General features: G+C 43.1%; 1 protein-coding gene across 1 annotated transcript in view; it reads left to right on the forward strand.

Annotated features, from left to right (window-relative positions):
• Positions 1 to 1,428: 1,428 nt before the first annotated feature.
• ALPK2 (alpha kinase 2) overlaps positions 1,429 to 22,548 on the forward strand; it is a 136,094-nt gene continuing 114,974 nt past the window's right edge. The window contains exons 1-3 of the mRNA XM_038743298.1: positions 1,429 to 1,512; positions 12,903 to 13,030; positions 18,152 to 18,269. Coding sequence (XP_038599226.1) covers positions 1,436 to 1,512; positions 12,903 to 13,030; positions 18,152 to 18,269 — 323 coding nt within the window. The 5' untranslated portion in view covers positions 1,429 to 1,435. The remainder of the gene's footprint in view (positions 1,513 to 12,902; positions 13,031 to 18,151; positions 18,270 to 22,548) is intronic.

Genomic DNA, 22,548 nt, shown 5'->3' on the forward strand with positions numbered 1-22,548 from the left:
ATTTTCTACTTATGGTGGTAATCTCCACTGACACAAAAAGAGTTCCTCAGGGGAGGGCTAGCAGCGTTTCAAAATAAGGATTTGGCATGCCTGAATAATAAAGGCAGGAATATCTGCCTCAGATATTCTGCCAGTAGTTTAACATCCCATGGGTTTCAGTGCTTTTCTACTCACACAGAGTACAGAAGGAAAAAAAACGTAAATAAATTCTTCAGGTCTTGACTAGAGGTACTTTCTCATGGTAACTTTTCTGTATTTTGCACAAGAAACATTTCCTCAAGCTGCAGTGTGGTATGTCCTGTTTAGTAGCTTAACAATTTGCCTTTGGGTATTACAAGAATCATGCTGGAATTACCGTTTACAGCACACCCCTTCAAGGTCACCAATTCCGGGCTACTAATTTTAGCCATTGGTCTGACAGAGCTGTTTTTCTATGCTGTCAGTATGCAGATACCAGGCACTAAAATATCACTGTAGTGATGCAAAGAGTGAACAATGTGGTGGCTCCTTGGCAGACTCAGAAATGTTCCAAGTCGCACATCCGAAAACTTCCTTTGCCGCTAACACAAGGTGGCTTTTGATGTCCAAGTTTCTTCCAACAGAGAGGCTAAGGATCGATTGGAGTGTTCAAGGGAATTACACAGCTTAACCTGATAGTTTCAGTGAACCTCCTCTAGTTCAGAGTTGACACTTCCCCTTCTTCTCCTCTCCCTCTCCCCCACTGGTGAGGGGTGTGAGGGAGTAATGTGGGAAGTGTACAATTTATTGGTTTCTCTTGCCCACAGGTGACTTCAACAGACTACCAAGTGCTGCACCAGTGGTAATAGTGTTTATTAAGCTCTCACTGCATGCAGAGCACTTTTCTAAGTGCTGAGAGAAAATACACATATGAGACTGATTTCCACTCAATGTACTGCATTTCTTAGGTATAAATTTCCGAAGTCTGAAACTCACCTTACAAAAACTGCTTGTGTGATTCGACCTTCAATCCCTAAGATGACTGTATTACTGTATCTGTATTTTGTTCAGATTCATATGACTGCCTAAGGTTTGGGATGAACTTTACAAAGTGCTGCGTAGTCTTCTGTCAGTGACACCATGTCCCAGGGTTTCATCAGTTTGCTAGGACTGTGTTTCATATTTCTCCCCATGCCAGAGCCTCACCAGTGTCAATAACAAGTGTCAAACTAAGAGCAAAAAAAAAAAACCTTCTGATTTCATCATGGTGATGCTGAAAGGTGCTCTCTAGGTTAGAGGATTCCCTCGTGAATTCAAGGACAGGGAAAAGGCTCCTCCTGCAGGAGCTCTCTGGGCCCCTGCCATGAAGATATTATCTCTCTTGAAAATAAACATAACTGTGCTTTGTCCAGACCCTGCAAAACGACATTGAAACTTCCAATCTGTTACAGAGCACAGCAACTCAAACACACAACCCATGTGTCCACACAACCTTGAGAGCCCTCCACTGAATCAGCCCTCCTATAAAATCTCCTATGCAAAAAGCGTGGAAAAGTAAGTATGCATGTTTTTGTTTTCATGTAAGAAATGGCTTAAGCTTTTGAAATATAGTTGTTGCTGATTCTGAGACTAGAGGAGAAGCAGATTAGGTGATTATGAAAAATGAAGGTGACGCTCATTAAAAAGGTAACGTTCTACACCCTGTGCTTATCTAACAGACTGATTTGATTTTAATGAGGTTATTTCCTGCTTGGCCTTGCTTGCTTTGGTGTTCCTAATGGGAAGATTACTTATTGCTCAGTAATAACGATGAGAAAAAACGCTTTAGAAGATTTGTACTGTGTAATCTTCTTGCTTAAATCAGAGGCAAAACGACAGAAAGTTCTCAGAGGATCTGTAACTGGCCAGCTACAAATAAATGTGTTACTATTCTATAAACTCTGCATTTGTGGAAGGAGCCCTACTTACAGAACCACCAAAAAGTTCCATAAAATGGTAGTCAGCACCTTGTTCCTTCGTGTATACATCTAAACTTTAAAACCGCATTGATTAAAGGTATCAGTTTCAGTCACCTGGCAAACATTTAAAAATAGATAAAAGCAAGAATAGCATTCGAAGTTGTTAGTCCAATTGCTTTCTTTCCATTACCTCTTCACAAAAAAGGTATGCTTCACTCTTTCAGGATTAATCAACTCATCCCAGAGATGGTGATTCATTTGTACTGCTAAAAAGGGATGTGGAATATATTTTAAAATAGTACATCAGAGAAAGGTAAAGATAACTTGAGAAACAACAATTCTGCCTTAAGAATGGATCTTTAAGAAATGAAAATCAGGAATAACTGCCATTTGGAAATATATTCTATATTAACATAAACACAATAGTGTTAATGAATAAATATGTTAATCAAAGATTGTTCAGAATGTTGAAATCTGATTGATAAAATGTAAATGGAAATAATTTTAAATATCACTCAAGTATATTGTTGTGAGAGATTTTTTGAGCAGTTAAAAGTAATACCTTGAACAATAATGTACACTGGGGAAGTTTTTTATGACGTATCATACCTACTTTAAATATAGGGCTAATTCATTTTCAAAAAGTCAATATACATACTCTCACAATATCATGTTTACATATTCAGAGATGTGGTCTGATTTTCTAATCTGGCTAATTTACCCAGTAGTATAGATATATTTTCAGACTGTGTACTTTTGCAAATCCAGGATGTGATTTAAAAATAAAATGAAACAAACGAAAGAATGAGTCAGTGAAAATAGATTAGTTCAGCAACACATATGACTAACGTGGGTATTCAATTCCTGGAAAAATAAATGCATAATTTTAATTTGAAATGCTGGATAAGTGCCACACACACACACACACACACACACACACACACACACATACACACACACTTATGCACACTCATATGTATATGCTTTGGGTTTGAAGATAGTTCTGTTTGCCAGTATTCATCACTTTCGGTGCCTGCTGCCATTTTCATTTATCTCTGCTAGTGTCTCTGCTCCTGGGCAGTCATTCCATCTTGTTTCATACACACTTGCACCCTCAAATAAGCCTCATATATTTGATATATTTGATCAGTGCCACAGATAGGTTGTTTATTTCCAAAGGGACCCTTCCCTCTCCATACAAGTAGCCACCAAGCTGGCCCAGGCACTTGTCATATTCTGGCTTGTTTACCGCCTCAGCCTCTTCACAGTGACCTCATTGCTTTCAAACTCTCCCTTCTCCATAAAACACTTCATTTTGCAGCCCTGCTTATTTCTCTAAAACATCATCCTGCACATCTCTTCACTCCTCAAACACCTCCAATGGTTGCCCATTCATCCACACATGAAGCAAAAACTCTTGACCATTGGCTTTAAGGCACACAATCAAATGTGCCTGTTACATTGAGTTGTACTCTCCCAAATACCCTGCACACAGTAAGTGCTCAATAAATACAACTGAATGATTGACTCAATAAACTCTTTCCTCCTGACTATCCACTCTCCCACCACATCCCAGTTTGCACTCTTCAATCCCCTTCAGCCAGCCTCTTCTTCTCTTCTCTATTCCCTCTGACCTTTTCTTTCAATCAATCAATCAATCATATTTATTGAGCGCTTAGTGTGTGCAGAGCACTGTACTAAGCACTTGGGAAGTACAAGTTGGCAACATATAGAGACAGTCCCTACCCAACAGTGGGCTCACAGTCTAGAAGTTTCAGTCTGAAACTCCCTCCTCCTTCATATCCAACAGACCACTGCTCCTTAGAAGTCACATCTCCCCCAGGAGGCCTTCCCTGATTAATTTGTCATCTCCCCAACCTATATTTCCCCTACTGCTTCTTCAGCACTTCCACATCACCTAAACACTCAGTGGAAAGACCATGGGCTTAGGAGTCAGAGGTCATGGGTTCAAATCCTGGTTCTGCCACTTGTCCGCTGGGTGACTTTGGACAAGTCACTTAACTTCTCTGTGCCTCAGTTACCTCATCTGTAAAATGGGGATTAAGATTGTGAGCCCCACATGAGACAACCTGATCACCTTGTATCTTCCCCAGTGCTTAGAACAGTGCTTTGCACATAGAAAGCACTTAACAAATACCAAAATTATTACTACTATTACTCACAACCCCCAAAAGGTATATCTCATATACTCTATGACTCCCTCCTCCCTGCAATTTATTTTAGTATCTGTCTCCTTGGCTAGATAGATATATTGATAAAATATAAGGTGAATAAGCTTACCAACTCCTTGAGGTCAGGGATCGTGTCTACCGGTTGTATTGTACTCTCCCAAATACTTACAGTGCAGCACTTATAACACAGCAATCACTGATTAACTGATTGAAAATTCTGGATGTAATAGCACCTGCGGCCATATCAGTACTGTACAGAGGATAGACAAACTAAAAATTGGACTGTTCCATATAAAACCAGACAAATAGTCACCCTAGCTACTCCATATGGTGCTCCAGAATGGCTTGCCCCCATTTGACAGAATGGAGAAACCCCTTGGCTTAGACAGTTCTAGAATCCATTAGAAATTGCCATTTTGAAGATCAATAAACTCAAACCAGGTAAGAATAAAAAATTTAAGCAGAGAAGTTAGGGTTCACCATGGTACTGGCCAGCTCAGTGGAAAGAGCACGGGCTTTGGAGTCAGAGGTCATCGGTTCAAATCCCAGCTCTGCCACTTATCAGCTGTGTGACTTTGGGCAAGTCACTTAACTTCTCTGTGCCTCAGTTCCTTCATCTGTAAAATGGGGATTAAGACTGTGAGCCCCACGTGGGACAACCTGATCACCTTGTAAACTCCCCAGTGCTTAGAACAGTGCTCTGCACATGGTAAGTGCTTAATAATGTCATCATTATATATATATATATATATATCATTATAATGCCATCATTATATATATATATATATATTTTTTTTTTGGCTTGGGTTTTTGTGGGACCACAGGCTGAGGAAGACTTCATTTTGTTTGTTTTTATGGCATTTGTTAAGTGCTTACTATGTGCCAGGCATGATGCTAGATGCTGGGGTAGATACAAGCTAATCAGTTTGGATGCAGTCCATGTCCCATACGGGGCTCAGAGTCTTCATCCCCCTTTTACAGATGAGGTAACTGAGGTGCAGAGTAGTGAAGTGACTCACCCAAGATCACACAGCAGACAAGTAGTGGAGCTGGGACTAAACCCACGACCTCTGACTCCCGGGCTCTGTCTAATACGCTACGCTGCTTCTCATGGTCTGCTGTATATTATACTATACCCTGTCAGATAAAAGTATGGGGTTGCAGTGGCTGATAACTCCCAACCCTAAATCATCTCTCCAACTGCAAACTGTGAATAGTTCCATATCAATCTCATCTCTTGTCCACATGAGGAAAATCTTCATTTGTTTAATTGTATTTACTAAGCCCTAACTGTGTGCAGAGAGCTGTGCAAGTTGCTTGGGGGAGAATGAAGTAAAATGGAAGCAGGATGGTCTAGTGGACAGAGAATGGGCCTGGGATTCAGAAGTCATGGGTTTTAATCCCAGCTCCACAGCTTGTCTCCTGTGTGACCTGGACTGTGTCCAACATGATTACCTTGAATCTACTCCCGTGTTTAGAACAGTGCTTGGCAAATACCATCATCATTATACATATACATATTATCCAAATACCATCATCATTATACATATACATATTATCCAAATACCATCATTATTATTATTATGGTTTTAATAGAGTGTTTTTATGGTATTTTTTAAGTGCTTACTATGTGCCAGGCACTGTTCTAAGCACTGGGCTAGATACAAGGTAATCATGTTGGACACAGTTCAGAACCTACATGGAATTCACAGTCTTTATCCCCATTTTACAGATGAGGTAACTGAGGCATAGAGAAATGAAGTGACTTGCCCAAGGTCACACAGCAGACAAATGCCAGAGGCGTGATTAGAACCCAGGTCCTTCTGACCCCCAGGCCTGTATTCTATCCACTAGGCAATGCCGCTGTTAAAGGAAAAAGGAATGGAAAACGATTTGGGAGAAGAGGAAGGAGTGCATTCCAGGCCAGGGGCTTTACTTCACCAGACTCCTCATTGAGCTCTCTGCTTCCAGCCTCTCCCCTCTCTGCCCCAGATCATTTTTCTAAAACATCATTCTGCCTCCCTCCACTCTTCAAAATCTCCAGTGGCCATCCATCTCTCTATGCATTAAGCAGAAACTCCTGTCCATCAGCTTTAAGGCATTCATTGGGCATCCTCTTCCCTATTCACCCTTGCTCCTCTCACGCTTCAACCCAGCTTATAGAATTCACTCCTATTATGCCAATCTACTCAGTAACCTATGGCTCATCCCTTTTCCTTCTGCCTGAAACTCTTTTCCCCTCCACATCCAGCAGATCACTACTTCTCTCCATCTTCAGTCCGGTGCTTGGCATATAATAAACACTTAACACACACTATCACCATCATCATCATCAGCATCAAGCGTGGCTCAGTGGAAAGAGCACGGGCTTTGGAGTCAGAGGTCATGGGTTCAAATTCTGGGTCCACCACTTGTCAGCTGTGTGACTTTGGGCAAGTCACTTAACTTCTCTGTGCCTCAGTTCCCTCATCTGTAAAATGGATAAATACAATAAATACTGTGGGACAACCTGATCATTTTGTAACCTTCCCAGTGCTTAGAACAGTGCTTTGCACATAGTAAGCACTTAATAAATGCCATCATTATTATTATCATCATATCATATCCTCTCCCCCTTCCTTCCTCTCCCCCTCGCCCCCCTCTCCATCCCATCTTACCTCCTTCCCTTCCCCACAGCATCTGTATATATGTATATATGTTTGTACATATTTATTACCCTATTTATTTATTTATTTATTTTGCCTGTACATATCTATTCTATTTATTTTATTTTGTTAGTATGTTTGGTTTTGTACTCTGTCTCCCCCTTTTAGACTGTGAGCCCACTGTTGGGTAGGGACTGTCTCTATATGTTGCCAATTTGTACTTCCCAAGCGCTTAGTACAGTGCTCTGCACATAGTAAGCGCTCAATAAATATGATTGATGATGATGATATCCTCCTGATTAATCGATCATCTCTCCACCCTATTTCCGCCTCTACTGCATCACTACCTATGCACCTCCTAAGCACTTAGGAACTCACTTCATCCTCTGCCTCACAGCGCAGCAATGAACATCTTTAAACTTTTCCTCTCCCCACTTGTAATTTATTTCAGAGTTTGTCTTACCTGCTAGACTGTAAGTGCCTTGAGGACAGGGATCATTTCGTAGAGAAGTAGCATGCTCAGTGGAAAGAACACAGGCTTGGGAGTCAGAGAATGTGGGTCCTAATCCTGGGTCTGCCACTTGTCCGCTGGGTGACTTTGGGCAAGTCACTTAACTTCTCTGTGCCTCAGTTACCTCATCTGTAAAATGGGGATTAAGACTGTGAGCCCCAGCTAGGACAACCTGATTATCTTGTATCTACTACAGTGCTTAAAACCGTGCTTGGCACTTAGGAAGTGCTTAGCAAATACCATATTTTTTTTTCTGACTTTGTTGTACTCTCACAAGCACTTCGCGCATTTCTCTGCACACTTATTAGAGAAGCAGCGTGGCTCAGTGGAAAGAGCCCGGGCTTTGGAGTCAGAGGTCATGGGTTCAAATCCTGGCTCCACCAAATGTCAGCTGTGTGACTCTGGGCGTCACTTCTCTGTACCTCAGTACTCTCATCTGTAAAATGGGGATTAAGATTATGAGCCCCCTGTGGGACAACTTGATCACCTTGTATCCTCCCCAGTGCTTAGAACAGTGGTTTGCACATAGTAAGCACTTAACAAATATTATAGAGAGGCAGCGTGGCTCAGTGGAAAGAGCCCGGGCTTTGGAGTCAGAGGTCATGGGTTCGAATCCCGACTCCGCCATATGTCTGCTGTGTGATCTTGGGCAAGTCACTTAACTTCTCTGGGCCTCGGTTACCTCATCTGTAAAATGGGGATTAAGACTGTGAGCCCCATGTGGGACAACCTGATCACCCTGTATCCTCCCCAGAGCTTAGAACAGTGCTTTACACATAGTAAGCGCTTAACAAATGCCAATTATTATTATTATTATTATAATGTGTTCAATAAATATTATTGATTTATTGCATTAAGTAGATCATCTTAGTTAAAGCAAAGATACAGTGAGTGTGAGACACAAAATTTCTAACTATGCCTGCTAAACGGAAAAGGAGCAGTTCCTGGATTAGGGTAGATCCTTTTTGCTCTCAGTGAAAAGCTGCCATTGCTGCTGACAAAGGTCACTGGTCATTTGTTTTGGAAAAATGGTTGGAAATTAATTTCTTATTCATCTTAAACCAGTCTGGGAAGCAACGTACCTTGATAGTAATAGTTGTGGTATTTGTTAAGCTCTTACTATGTGCCAGGCACTGTACTAAGCACCGGGGTAGGTACAAGAAAATTGTGATGGACACACAGTCCCTATCCCACAGGGGGCTCACAATCTTAATCCCCATTTTACAGATGAGGCAATTGAGACTCAGATAAATTAAGTGACTTGCCCAATGCCACACAGCAGACAAGTGGCGGAGTTGGGATTAGAACCCAGATCCTCTGATCTCCAGGCCCACTCTTTTTCGACTAGGTCACACTGCTTCCTTAAAGGCAGCCACACAAAGTGAACTGTAGATCTATTTAGCTGTCTAAGCCAATCTTTCTGAGCGCAGGCAGTGTCCTTTCATTGCAAATTATGGTAACTGAGATCATGGGAGGAGTCAGCTCCAGGGAGTTTGTTGAGATTTTAGCACGTGGGGTAGCTACTTTTGGAATCAATCACCGGAGGAAGAGTCACAGATCAGCCACATAGCCCTGAAGTTCATCCCCCATTCTCAGAAGTCTTATGCTTCCTCTTCTTTCCCCAGTTTCCACAGCAATGACCAATACTTGGAAGGCCCAGGTATTGTGAGGTAAATACCTGGTGGGAAACATCCAGTCAGTCAGCCAGTCATTTGTATTTATTGAGCACTTACTATTTGCAGAGCATTGTAGTTTGGGGAAACTTTGAAGTCACACTTTTCTACTTATCCAGAAAGCTATGGCTACAGTAGTATAGGGATGGGAAGCATTTACTGAGGTCCCACTGGCTGTGATATTGTTGAACTTTTATATAGAAATAACACAAGTTTATACAGAAATCATCGTTCTATGGCATTCTCCCCCACTGTGCACTTTGTCCACAGAGGTTATGGCTAGCTCTGGGTCCTTAGGTTGTTAAAATTTGAAAATAGATATATTTTTACTCTTTTAGTTGAGGTTTACATGTGGTGTGTAACATTTTTGAAAATGTGATGCTAGATCAGTCACGCTTTTCAAGGGTATCCAGGGAAGAATCCATGACAGCTATTCCAGTCAGTGGGTGGTATCATCATCCCAGGATGACAGAGAATACGGTGATCACAAAGGAGTTGGACAGGGAGAAAGCCCAACCTCTGAGGCTCTTTCCATGTTGCATGTTTGTGTGTGAAAGGATTCTTTTCTCCCTCTCAGAATCAGGGAGTCTACTGGGCAGTCTACACCAGATTCATTAAGTCAATTATATTTATTGAACACTTACCATGTGCAGAGCACTGTACTAAGAGCTTGGGAAAGTACAGTATAACAATAAACAGACACATTCCCTACCCACAATGAGTTTACAGTCTTTATGGTTCTGGTTAAGCACTTATTACGTGCAAAGCACTGTTCTAAATGCGGGCTAGATGCAGGTTAATCAGGTTGGACTCACAGTCCCTGTCCTATGTAGGACTCACACTCTTAAACCCCTTTTACAGATGAGGTAACTGAGGCCCAGAGAAGTTAAGTGACTTGCCCAAGATTATACAGCAGATTATTGGCAGAGCTGGGATCATTCATTCAGTCATTCAGTAGTATTTTTTGAACACTTACTGTGTGCAGAGCACTGTACTAAGAGCTTGGGAAAGTACAGTATAACAATAACAGACACATTCCCTACCCACAATGAGTTTACAGTCTTTACGGTTCTGGTTAAGCACTTATTACGTGCAAAGCACTATTCTAAATGCGGGCTAGATACAGGTTAATGAGGTTGGACTCATAGTCCCTGTCCTATGTGGGACTCACACTCTTAAACCCCTTTTACAGATGAGGTAACTGAGGCCCAGAGAAGTTAAGTGATTTGCCCAAGATTATACAGCAGATTATTGGCAGAGCTGGGATCATTCATTCAGTCATTCAGTAGTATTTATTGAACACTTACTGTGTGCAGAGCACTGTACTAAGTGCTTGGGAACGTACAATACAAAAATAGTGACAATCCCTGCCCACATTGGGCTCTAGACTATGAGAAACCAGTCCTTCTGACGCCCAGGCCTGGGCTCTAGCTACTAAGCCATGCTGCTTCACTGGTGCTCAGGTGCCAGGGGAGATGGGTAGCAAAAGAAGACTCCCCCTGTCCAGGCCAAGATGGTCCCCAGGGGCTGTGATGGGGACTCCTCACCCTCGGCTTCAAGGCTGTCCATCACCTTGCCCCCTCCTACCTCACCTCCCTTCTCTCCTTCTCCAGCCCAGCCCGCACCCTCCACTCTTCTGCCGCTAATCTCCTCACCGTGCCTCGTTCTCGCCTGTCCCGCCGTCGACCCCCAGTCCACGTCCTCTCCCTGGCCTGGAATGCCCTCCCTCTGCCCATCCGCCAAGCTAGCTCTCTTCCTCCCTTCAAGGCCCTACTGAGAGCTCACCTCCTCCAGGAGGCCTTCCCAGACTGAACCTCCTCCTTCCCCTCCCCTCCCCCCACCTTACCTCCTTCCCCTCCCCACAGCACCTGTATATATGTATGTATGTTTGTATTTATTTATTCCTCTATTTATTTTATTTGTACATGTTTATTATATTTATTTTATTTTGTTAATATGTTTTGTTTTGTTCTCTGTCTCCCCCTTCTAGACTGTGAGCCCACTGTTGGGTAGGGACTGTCTCTATATGTTGCCAACTTGTACCTCCCAAGTGCTTAGTACATTGCTCTGCACACAGTAAGTGCTCAATAAATACGATTGATTGAATGAATGAATGAATGATGGAGCAGTGTCTCCTCCAGTCCTGTAGCCTTCTCACAGATCACTACAGACAATTCCTCCTTCTCCTCCTCTTCCTCTTCCTCCACCAAATTGGGGAGCGGCTCTGGCCCCTGGCTGGGGTGACCAGTTGGGGTGGTTCCCCAGAAGTAGGACCAGAAGAAGGTCACCACAGTAGCATATAGACTTTCACGGGACAGGGCTTCCAAAGTCCATTGCACCTACAAAATAGCCCTTTACCCTTTTCTTTTGCTCTGCATATACCTATTCTCCAGTAGTTGCCCTTCCAGGTGAAAGAAGCAGCATGGCCTAATGGAAAGACCACAAGCCTGGGAGTCAGAGGACCTGGGTTCTCTCCCTGGTTCTGCCAATTGCTCTGCCAGTTGTTTGCTGCGTGACCTTGTGCAAGTCACTTTACTTCTCTGTGCCTCGACTGTAAAACGGGGATTAAATACCTGTTCTTCCTCCTACTGGGACTGTGCGTCCCATGAGGGACAGGGACTGTGTCTAAACTAACTAACTTGTACCTAGTCCAGTGCTTAGAACAATGTTTGACACAGAGTAAGCACTCAACAAATACCACTAAAAAATGCTGAAGAACACACTACATTCCTTGTTAGACGTTTTATAGTGCCACTTTACTTTTGGGAATACACCCAGTTCTCGTAGAACATGGAGGTTACATTCACGCATAACTCTGAGCTAAGGAAAACCCATGTTTTGTACTCAAAATGTCCAACACCACACATATGCCCACAACCACTTCTTTCAACATTATATTGTTACATAGAACCTAGGCCTGGGAATCAGAAGAACCTGGGTTCTAATCCCGGCTCCGCCTCTTGGCTGCTGTGTGACTTTGGGCAAGTCACAACTTCTCTGGGCCTCAGTTCCTTCATCTGTAAATTGGGGATTAAGACTGTGAGCCCCATGTGGGGCAGGGACTGTGTCCAACCCAATTTGCTTGTATCCATACCAGCACTTAGTACAGTGCCTGACACATGATAAGTGCTTAACAAATACCACGATTATTATTATTATTATTACAAACATGCAATCACAGGTATACACACTCTCGCACACATAGACAGTCCAAGTCCGAAGAAGATGCAGGCAGCAACAATGAGCAGAGGTGACAGAATAGGAGAGGCAACAGATAAAAAGGGGACATAGCTAATATGGTACAACTTGAATGCCTTCTTTTTTTCTTTATGATATTTGTTAAGCACTTTACTCAGTGCCAAGCACTTAACAAGCACTGGAATGGATACAAGATAATCAGGTTAGATCCACTTCCCTGTCCCATGCTGGACTCACAGTTTAACAGGGAGGGAGATTGGGTATTTAATCCCTATTGTACAGATAAGAAGTTAAGAGACTCGCACACTGACAACACAGGAACAAGCAAGTGGCAGAGCCAGGATTAGAACCCAGGTGCCCTGAATCCCTGGCCTGCCCTTGCTCCTTCCAAAAAGCCATGCTGCTTCCCCATCTGCCACTCCTGTCATGGCCATACTCAGTGCCACTGGCCTCTGGCTTCCACCGTAATTTCCATCATGATGTCTGTGGTGCAGCCCATGGTCGCAGTCAAAATGGAAGCATTCATTCAGTCGCATTTATTGATTTATTATTGTGTGCAGAGCATTATACTAAGCGCTTGGGGGAGTCCAATATTCCCTGACTACAGTGAGCATAAACAGGATGCCATGGGGTTCACCAGTTATATTTTGGGTGATGGAACAATGACCCTGGCCTGGAGACCTCAAATGATTTTGGAAAGAAGCCTGCGTAAATCTGAATAATTCGATGTGAGAAAAAGGAATGACCAAGACAATGTTTTCTTTCAGGTTCTTGTGGCATGAGAGAATGACTGATTCCAAATCCCTCGTGCGGAGTACCCCTTGCTTTCTGTCCACACTGTCCTCCCAGACTGTTCTAGAAAACTCGGACATCACCCTCTGCTGCACCATAACTGGTAACTAACCATTACTGTTTTAGTTTGCTTCTGAAATCTACAATGAAGAAGGCATTTTGCGTTGGACACACATTATTCCAGCTTTGTCAAGAAAATGACCCACTTGCTTCTCATTAGGCTTCTAGACTGTGAGCCCGTTGTTGGGTAGGGACCATCTCTATATGTTGCCAACTTGTACTTCCCAAGCGCAATCAATCAATCAATCGTATTTATTGAGCACTTACTGTGTGCAGAACACTGTACTAAGCGCTTGGGAAGTACAAGTTGGCAACATATAGAGACGGTTCCTACCCAACAGTGGGCTCACAGTCTAGAAGGGGGAGACAGAGAACAAAACAAAACATATTAACAAAATAAAATAAATAGAATAGTAATATAAATAAATAGTACAGTGCTCTGCACACAGTCAGTGCTCAATAAACATGATTGAATGAATGAATGAATTGAGGAAATAGTTGAACAATTTTACTTATGCATTTTTTTCCTCCAAACAGCTCTCCCCAAACAACACCTATTACATATTTCATCGAAACTCTGCATCACTCTTTTCTTTGGAAGTGATTTGAAGCATATTCTCTGACCATAATCCTGGACGGTTTGCCCTGTCATTGAACCAATTCCCAATTTTCCATGACGATAGCGGACAGGAACTGGGTTTCTAATTGAAATTCACAAAGTTATCCACATCCATCGCTTTAGACAATGATTTCCATTTCCTTCTTGCCAAAGCTCTTCACATAAAGCAACCCATATAAGCAATCTGCTTAATCATTCCCAATTTTCAATCCACAGTAGAGACCCCCATAAATAGTGAAGTGACCAACTGGTGGGACGTGCCAAGGAAAAGCAGAAGTAGCAAAGGGTGTGTAGGTCACAGACTGGATAATCAGCCCCTGAATAATACAATATATTGTTACTTCGTATGGTCACAAATATTTGCTATATAAAAACAAACAAAAGAAAACATTTGTTCAAATGAATGATCTGTATTCAGAGCCAAATAAAAAATTTCCACCCTACTCATTCTGTGTTGGGTGGTCTGGTGATAAATGGGGGAGTAGTAATAATAATGGTGGCTTTTCTGAAGCTCTTACTATGTGCCAAGCACTGTACTGAGTGCTGGGGTAGATACAAGATAATCAGGTTGAACACAGTCTCTGTTCACATGGGGCTCATAGTCTAAGTAGGGTACATAAATACAATTGAATGAATGCATGAATAATGTAAAAATAATAATAATAATAATGGTACTTGTTAAGCACTTACTATGTGCCAAGCACTGTTCTAAGCACTGGGGTAGACACAAGTTAAACAGGTTGGACACAGTCTCTGCCCGCTATGGGGCTCCCAGTCTTAATCCCCATTGTACAGATTAGGTAACTGAGGCTCAAAGAAGTTGTGACTTTTTTATGGCATTTATTAAGCACTTACTATGTGCAAAGCACTGTTCTGCAGACTGCAGACAAGTGACTCCCGGGCCTGTGCTCTATCCACTATTTCAAACTGCTTTGCTTAGTACAGTGCACTGCCCACAGTAAGCACTTAATAAATGCCATTGATTGATTGATTGATTGAGTAGCTTCCCAGGGAGGGAATGAAGCAATAAAGAGGATAGGTGAGGAGGGTGTTTGAGGAGCTCAGAGGGGGGCGGTGAACACAGCGGGAAGGAATGTGGAAATGGAGAAAGGCTTGGAAATAACAAGGTTGGCCTTCTTGTCCAACCCCCCTACACACAGACATACACAAAACACACACCCCACACTGACATTGCAGGGCTCATGGACATCCCCTCTTAAAGGCCACCTGGTCCCCGTGGTCTCCAGCTCTGGGGTCCTTGAGGCCCAGCAGCAGTACCTCCTCCATCAGGGTGAGCAGCGAGCATCTTCTTTGAGTTGCTCTTGTCATTTATGGGCTTGCAAAACAAACAGGATGGTGTTTTTCTGACTGTGATGGGAAACCCTGCCCTTCTACTGCATTTCCCATCACTGTAGATAATACCACTATCCTCTCTATGACACAAGTCAGTAACCTTGGCAGTGTCCTTGACTCATGTTTCTCATTCCAACACATATTCAGTCTGTCACCAAATCCTGTCATTTCTACCTTCACAACATTGTTAAAATCCTTCCTTTCCTCTCCATTTAAAAATACCATGCTGATTCAAACACTTATCCTATCCCACCTTCACTGTTGCATCTGCTTCCTTGCTGACTTCCCATCATCCTGTCCCTCCTTCACTCTGCTGCATGGATCATTTTTCTAAGAAAATATCCAGTCCATGTCTCCTTATCCCTCAAGAACCTCCAATGGCTGCCCATCCATTTACACATTAAGCAGAATCTTGTCTATCTCATCACTGACCTTCTCCCATGTCCTCCCATAGTTTAATGTCCTGGAACTTCCTCCCCCTCTATATTTTCCAGACAACTACAACTGCTCTCCCCAACTACAAATCATTATTAGGTTACATCTCCTCCAAGAGGCTTTCTTCTATTAAGCCCTCTTTTCCCCAGCTCCCTCTGCTTTCTGCATCATCTATGCACTTGGATCTGTGACCTTTGGGCATTTGATATTTGCCTCACCCTCAACTCCACAGGACTTATGAACATATCTTTAAATTATATATTACAAATTATTTATTTATATTAATGTTTGTCACCCCCTCCATGCTGTAAGATCACTGTAGGCAGGGAATGTGTCTGTTACCTCTGTTATATTGTACTTTCCCAAGTGCTTTGTACAGTACTTTGCACATAGAAAGCACTCAACAAATACCATTGATTGACTGATTGAACGTTAGGTGGAGGAGAAGATTTGGAGGGGAGCTGAGTTCAGTTTTGGGTACGCTAAGCTTGAGTGCAATGGGACATCTATGAAGAAATGTTCTGGAGGGAAGGAGAGAAATGAGATTGTGAGATTGCAGAAAAGGAGAGACATTGAGGCTAGTTATGTAGATTTGGAAGTCATCCACATAGAGGTGGTAGTTGGAAGCTGTGAAAGCAGATGATCTCCAGTGTAAATTGAGAAGAGATGGACACCCAGAGGGGCACTCACATTTAGAGAGTGGGAGGTAGAGGAAGAATCAGTGAAAGGGCCTAAAAAGAATGGGCCAGAGAGGTAAAAGGAGGACCAGGAGAGAACTGTGTCAAAAAAACCAATGTTAGATAGTATTTACAGAAGAGTGGAGGGGCCTACAGTGTCAAAGCATCCAAGAGGTCAAGGAAGATTGGGAGTCTGTTAGTCCGGTAGATTTGGCAAGAAGGAGGTCATTGGTGACCTTTTGCTATCATTTTACTTCCTTCCGGCCTGCCTGCTCCTCACTCAGCAGATCAACTGTTGAAGCTCCAACCTGAAGGAGAAGGAAAACAGAAATGCAATTGAGCTGCCAAAGCTCATTCCCAAGATATGCAGAATGGTAACCAAGCAGCTGCCAAGAGGGATGAGTTAAACGGAAACCCAAAATGAATGAGGCACAGAGAGAGGCCAAGAGTGACTTCATGCACCTTATTGAGGCCTACTGTCCAGTCCACACTGTACGCGTCCACTTTGCTTCTTAATCTGGTTAGGTCACTGCCCTCTTTCCATACTTCCCCTTTTACGGCCCTGAAGCATCTAGGATCATGACCTTAACCTAAGAAGCAAAAATTCCCAGGATACATGATCCAGTGGGATTACGACACTGTGTCAGCTGTTCCTTTTCAAAACGTTGAATCTGCCTCATCTTCTCTACTGCACTTTCTGTTTTGGTCATTCAGTAGTTGTTGAGCATTTTCTGGGTGTAGAGCACCTACAGAACTCTTTGTTGATGAAAATATAACATTACACCTTGTCTGGTCCTTTGTCATTCTGCTGTTTGAACATCAAAGGTTAAGAGAGGAAAGTTATATCCTACTTCCAATAGGACAAGTGCTCAAGTTGTTTTTGTAGTAGTAGGGGTGGTTTGCCCTTTGCCATTCCCATCCTCTCACTAGTCAGCCTGAGCCCAGGGGCATCCACTGCAAGACATCTGGTGATAATATTAATAATAATAATCACCGTACTTATTAAGTGCTTACTGTGTGCCAAGCACTTTTCTAATTGTTGGGGTAGACACAAGCTAATTAGGTTGGACAGTCCTTGTCCCACAAGGGTTTCACAGTTTTAAGTGCCATTAAGTGCCATGAGGTAACTGAGGCCCAGAGAAGGTAAGTGGCTTGCCCAAGATCACACAGCAGACAAGTGGCAGAGCTGGGATTAGAACCCAGGTCCTTCTGACTCCTGGGCCCGTGTTCTATCCACTGGGTCATGCTGTTTCTCTGGTAGGTAGCATGGTAGGCAGAACAGACTATTTCTGAGATCTCAACAGCAGTAACAGATCCTACTGTGCCCTTACCCTTTTGGTCGATTTTTGCAGCATGTGAATGGCTTAATAAAAGTTTAGAGAATGGTGGGGTTCTTTTCTCCTTCCTTAATGCCAGAGGAAAAGCAAAGACAAGAAACAAACATAAAAGATGCAATGTGATTAAATCCACCAGGTTGAGATGTTAAAAAGTAAAAACAAGGAACAGCAAACAGGATAATTCTACTATTTTTTCCACAGACTTTACATAAATGTGGTTAGTAAAATCCCCTGGGGCTTTTCAGGGGACAAGCCCTACTTATCCAATAATGTGATGAATGAGGAGGAACTCCAAAGGGAGGATGCTATTTTCACACAAACAGGAAGTGTAATCCCCAGTATTTCATCAGATTCACTAAGCTACCCCTCCCAAGAGTGCAGAATCTTTTCTTGTGCCCATCCTGCTGAAGGTGGAAGGTGTTGGGGAATGTCCGGGATTTCATAAAAACAGACAGCATGGCATTTATCCAGGCCACCTTACATTCTCAGCCCTGCTTCCCCTGGAGGAAAATGATCTCTGTTAAACCAGTTTAGTTAGTCTGGTCTCATTGCTTCCACCCCAGAAATCTCGATTAAATATGGATTCATCTGTGAGTCAATGCTTTTTAAGGATCATTAATTTAAAAAAATAAGATTAAAACTGCTAGCACCACCCTCTCCACTGACACACTCTCCGTGGATTTTTCAGTATTTCCTAAAATCGTTGTCAAAAGTAAATTGCATATCTTTTCCCCACTTTTCAGGGCACCCCAAACCAGAGATAACTTGGTATAAAAATGGTCAAGATATCACTGAATCAGACACCGTTTCCAATTATGAAATCTTGGAGGATCAGTTCATTAACACACTGCACTTGTATAGGTAAGTAATATATCACCTTGGGCCGTTTAGTGTACTCCTGTGGTCTGTGAGGTATTGGCAGTTCTGAGAACATGGGGCTAAACCAGTAGTGCCTGAGCACTTAGAACAGTGCCCAGCACTTAGTGTTCTAAGTACATAGTAAGCGCTTAACAAATACCATTATTACTATTATTACTGAATGATATTTTCTCAGGGCTGTCCCTGCCATTAACAAAATTGCTCCATTTGCTCACACATGTGGGTTTCCATGAGCCGAGAGTTGGGTACTTGGGGACATTCTGTTTTATTTGTTTCCAGTGGTATTTGTTAAGTACTTACTATGCTAATTCTGTTGTACTCTTCCAATCATTTAGTGCAGTGCTTTGCACATAGTAAGTGTTCAATAAATACCATCAATTGACTGATTATGTGCCAGGAACTGTACTAAGAGCTGGGATAGATACAAACTAATCCTGTTGGTAACAGTTCATGTTCCACACACATGAGGCTTATAGTCCCATTTTACAGATGAGGTACTTGAGGCACAGAGAAGTTAAGTGATTTGCCCAAGCTCACACAGCAGACAAGTGGCAGAGGTGGGATTAGTTATTTTGATCTAGTTATTCATTTGAATGGAACCTTTACTTTACATAGAGTTGATGTTTTGAATGTGACAGTTTGTAAAAATGAATTACATTTTATACAGTTAGAAACGTTTTTAGGGCCTGGATTTGTCATCCATGAGTGTAAAGACCACCCTCTTTGGCTTTTTATTTCTGTTCCTATTATCACAAAACCACAAACCCCAGATTATCCCAAAGGGCTCCTTCCCACCAAAACAATCTTATCATCACTGTGTGTGGGTTTTGGGTGATTGGTCTTTCAGCTCCTCCAGCTGTGCTAACAAACGGTTAGTCTGGGATTTGTCTCTGACTTTCTCTAGGCTTTTCTCTGCTTTCCAATGGACAAAATTTCTTTCTGCTACTTGTCCCAAATTCATTCATTCATTCAATCGTATTTATTGAGTGCTTACTGTGTGCAAGAGCACTGTACTAAGCGCTTGGGAGGTACAAGTTGGCAACATATAGGGACGGTCCCTACCCAAAAATGGGCTCACAGTCTTGAAGGGGGAGACAGTCAACAAAACAAAACATGTGGACAGGTGTCAAGTCACCAGAATAAATAAAAATAAAGCTAGATAGACATCATTAACAAAATAAATAGAATAGTAAATATGTACAAGTAAAATAAATAGAGTAATAAATCTGTACAAACATATATATAGGTGCTGTGGGGAGGGGAAGGAGGTAGGGCAGGAGGGATGGCAGGAGGAGAGGAAAAAGTGGGCTCAGTCTGGGAAGGCTTCCTGGAGGAGGTGAGCTCTCAGTAGGGCTTTGAAGGGAGGAAGAGAGCTAGCTTGGCGGATGTGCAGAGGGAGGGCATTCCAGGCCAGGGGGAGGATGTGGGCCAGGGGCCGATGGCAGGGCAGGCGAGAACGAAGTACAGTGAGGAGGTTAGCGGCAGAGGAACGGAGGGTGTGGGCTGGGCTGTAGAAGGAGAGAAGGGAGGTGAGGTAGGAGTGGGTGAGGTGATGGACAGCCTTGAAGCCGAGAGTGAGGAGTTTTAGCTTGATGCATAGGTTGACTGGCAGCCACTGGAGATTTTTGAGGAGGGAAGTAACATGCCCAGAGTGTTTCTGCACAGAGATGATCTGGGCAGCATCGTGAAGTATAGACTGAAGTGGGGCGAGACAGGAGGATGGGAGATCAGAGAGGAGGCTGATGCAGTAATCCAGTAGGGATAGGGTGAGAGACTGAACCAGCAAGGTAGCGGTTTGGATGGAGAGGAAAGGGCATATCTTGGCAATGTTGCGGAGGTGAGACTGACAGGTTTTGGTGACAGATTGGATGTGAGGGGTGAACGAGAGAGCAGAGTCAAGGATGACAACAAGGTTGTGAGCTTGTGAGATGGGAAGGATGGTTGTGCTGTCTACAGTGACGGGAAAGTCAGGGAGAGGGCAGGTTTGGGAAGGAAGATAAGGTGTTCAGTCTTGGGCATATTGAGTTTCAGATGGCGGGCAGACATCCATATGGAGATGTCCTGAAAGCAGGAGGAGACCCGAGCCTGAAGGGAGGGAGAGAGAGCAGGGGCAGAGATGTAGATTTGGGTATCATTAGTGTAGAGATTATAGTTGAAGCCATCCTTGTCAATTTTTTTACCCAACTTCACCTAGGTAGACTGAGGAAACTTTTACAAAGCCTAAAAACTGAAATGAGGTCTGTGTCTGCCTCATGAAAGCATATTTGGGGAAGACAATTTCTCTGTAGAAAAACCCATTTTTCACCTGAAATTGCATAAAACAAAGGCCTAACGTTAAGAACAAAACTAGCATTTGAAGGAACTGAGCCAACCAAGATTTATTCCTGCTGCATGTTTCTCCTCTGAGCCTTCCATCTGTCAGGGATCCACACAAGACTGCTAACTCACAACAAGGGTCCCTCATCTGTCCAAACCCAACCTCACCCCTTAAATAGGAATAAAAAAATAACTAAGAGCAACTACAAACACCCCTCTCATTTGCTCCCTGGTGAGTCAGATAATGCTAGGAAGACATTTTTAAACTGCCAGTGAATTTGCTCTGGGGGAACACAACAATCCATTCATTCAATTAATCAATCAATTGTATTTATTGCACAGCTACTTTGGGCAAAGTACTGTGTCAAGTGCCTGGGAGAGTACACTAAAACTAATAGACCTGATCCCTGGCTTAGAACAGTGCATTCCACACAGTAAGTGCTCAATAAATATGATCGAATGAATGAATACAAGGAGCTTACAGTCTAGCAGTCGGGACGACATTAAAATAAATTACCAATAGGAAGGAGAAGGGAAAGGGGGCTATGTACATGTGCTATTAATTAATTAATAATGGAGGTAAGGTATATATTTAAATGCTATAGGAGGTTCAGAGTTGGCAAGTGGTTAGGTAGCTTGGAAGTGATGAAGTGATATTTGGGATGATATAAACTAGGGAGACTGGAAATTAATTGGGGAGTGCCTCCTGGAGGAGATGTGATTTAAGAAAGGTTTGGAAGATGGGGAGAGATATGGATGGTTGGATATGAAGACTCCCACTTCATCAGGAAGGACAGAGAGAGACACACATAATATGTTAGCTTGAGAGGAATGAAGAGTATGAGCTAGGGCGTAGTGAGAAGGGAGTGGATAAAAAGGATGGAGAGACCTGGGCACTAATCCCGGCTCGGCCAAGTATCTACTCCGTGACCTTGGGCAAGTCGCTTAACTTCTCTGTGCCTCAGCCACCTCATCTGCAAAATGGGGATTATGACTGGGAACCCTACGTGGGACATGGACTGTGTCCAACCTGATTAGCTTATATCTACTCGAGCACTTAGTACAGTGCTTAACAAATGCCATAAAAAAAGAGAAAAAGCTGATTGAGCACCTTGAAGCAAATGTTCATGAGTTTCTGCTTGATGTGGAGTTGAATGGGCAACCATTGAAAATATCTGAGAAGTGGAGAGATGCGTGCAAGACATTGTTAGGAAAACGATGTGGGGGAGGGTGGCAAGTTGGGGACCGTGTCTTTTGCTTCAGGTGTATTTAACATGAGAAGTGCTAAGTAGGGGACTCGGAAAACATCACTGATTGATTAAATGCTTACACGATCAGTATCTGTGAGCAAGGGTCTGATGGGGCAGGAGAGAAAAATGGAATTCCCGGGTTAGATCACCATGGAACAAGCAGAGAAAATTTTGTAAAATAAGAACAACAGCAGAGAGTGGCACACAAAGTGTTGCCAGCTGGTGAATCTGTCTCTGGTCAAGACTAAGCCACTGCTTCTGCAACCACCGTTAGGCTTAGGTCAACAAGCAGCGTGGCTTAGTGGCAAGAGCATGGGCTTGGGAGTCAGAAGGCGTGGGTTCTAATCCCGGCTCCACCACCTGTCTGCTGTGTGACCTTGGGCAAGCCACTTAACTTCTCTGTGCCTCAGTTATCTCATCTGTAAAATGGGGATAAAGATGTGAGCCCCACGTGGGACAACGCAGCGTGGCTCAGTGGAAAGAGCATGGGCTTGGGAGTCAGAGGTCATGGGTTCAAATCCCGGCTTCGCCAACTGTCAGCTGTGTGACTTTGGGCAAGTCACTTCACTTCTATGGACCTCATTTACCCCATCTGTAAAATGGGGATTAAGACTGTGAGCCCCTCGTGGGACAACCTGATCACCTTGTAACCTCCGCAGCACTTAGAACAGTGATTTGCACATAGTAAGTGCTTA

Source organism: Tachyglossus aculeatus, chromosome 3 (genome assembly GCF_015852505.1).
Source record: "Tachyglossus aculeatus isolate mTacAcu1 chromosome 3, mTacAcu1.pri, whole genome shotgun sequence".
Classification (NCBI taxonomy): domain Eukaryota; kingdom Metazoa; phylum Chordata; class Mammalia; order Monotremata; family Tachyglossidae; genus Tachyglossus; species Tachyglossus aculeatus.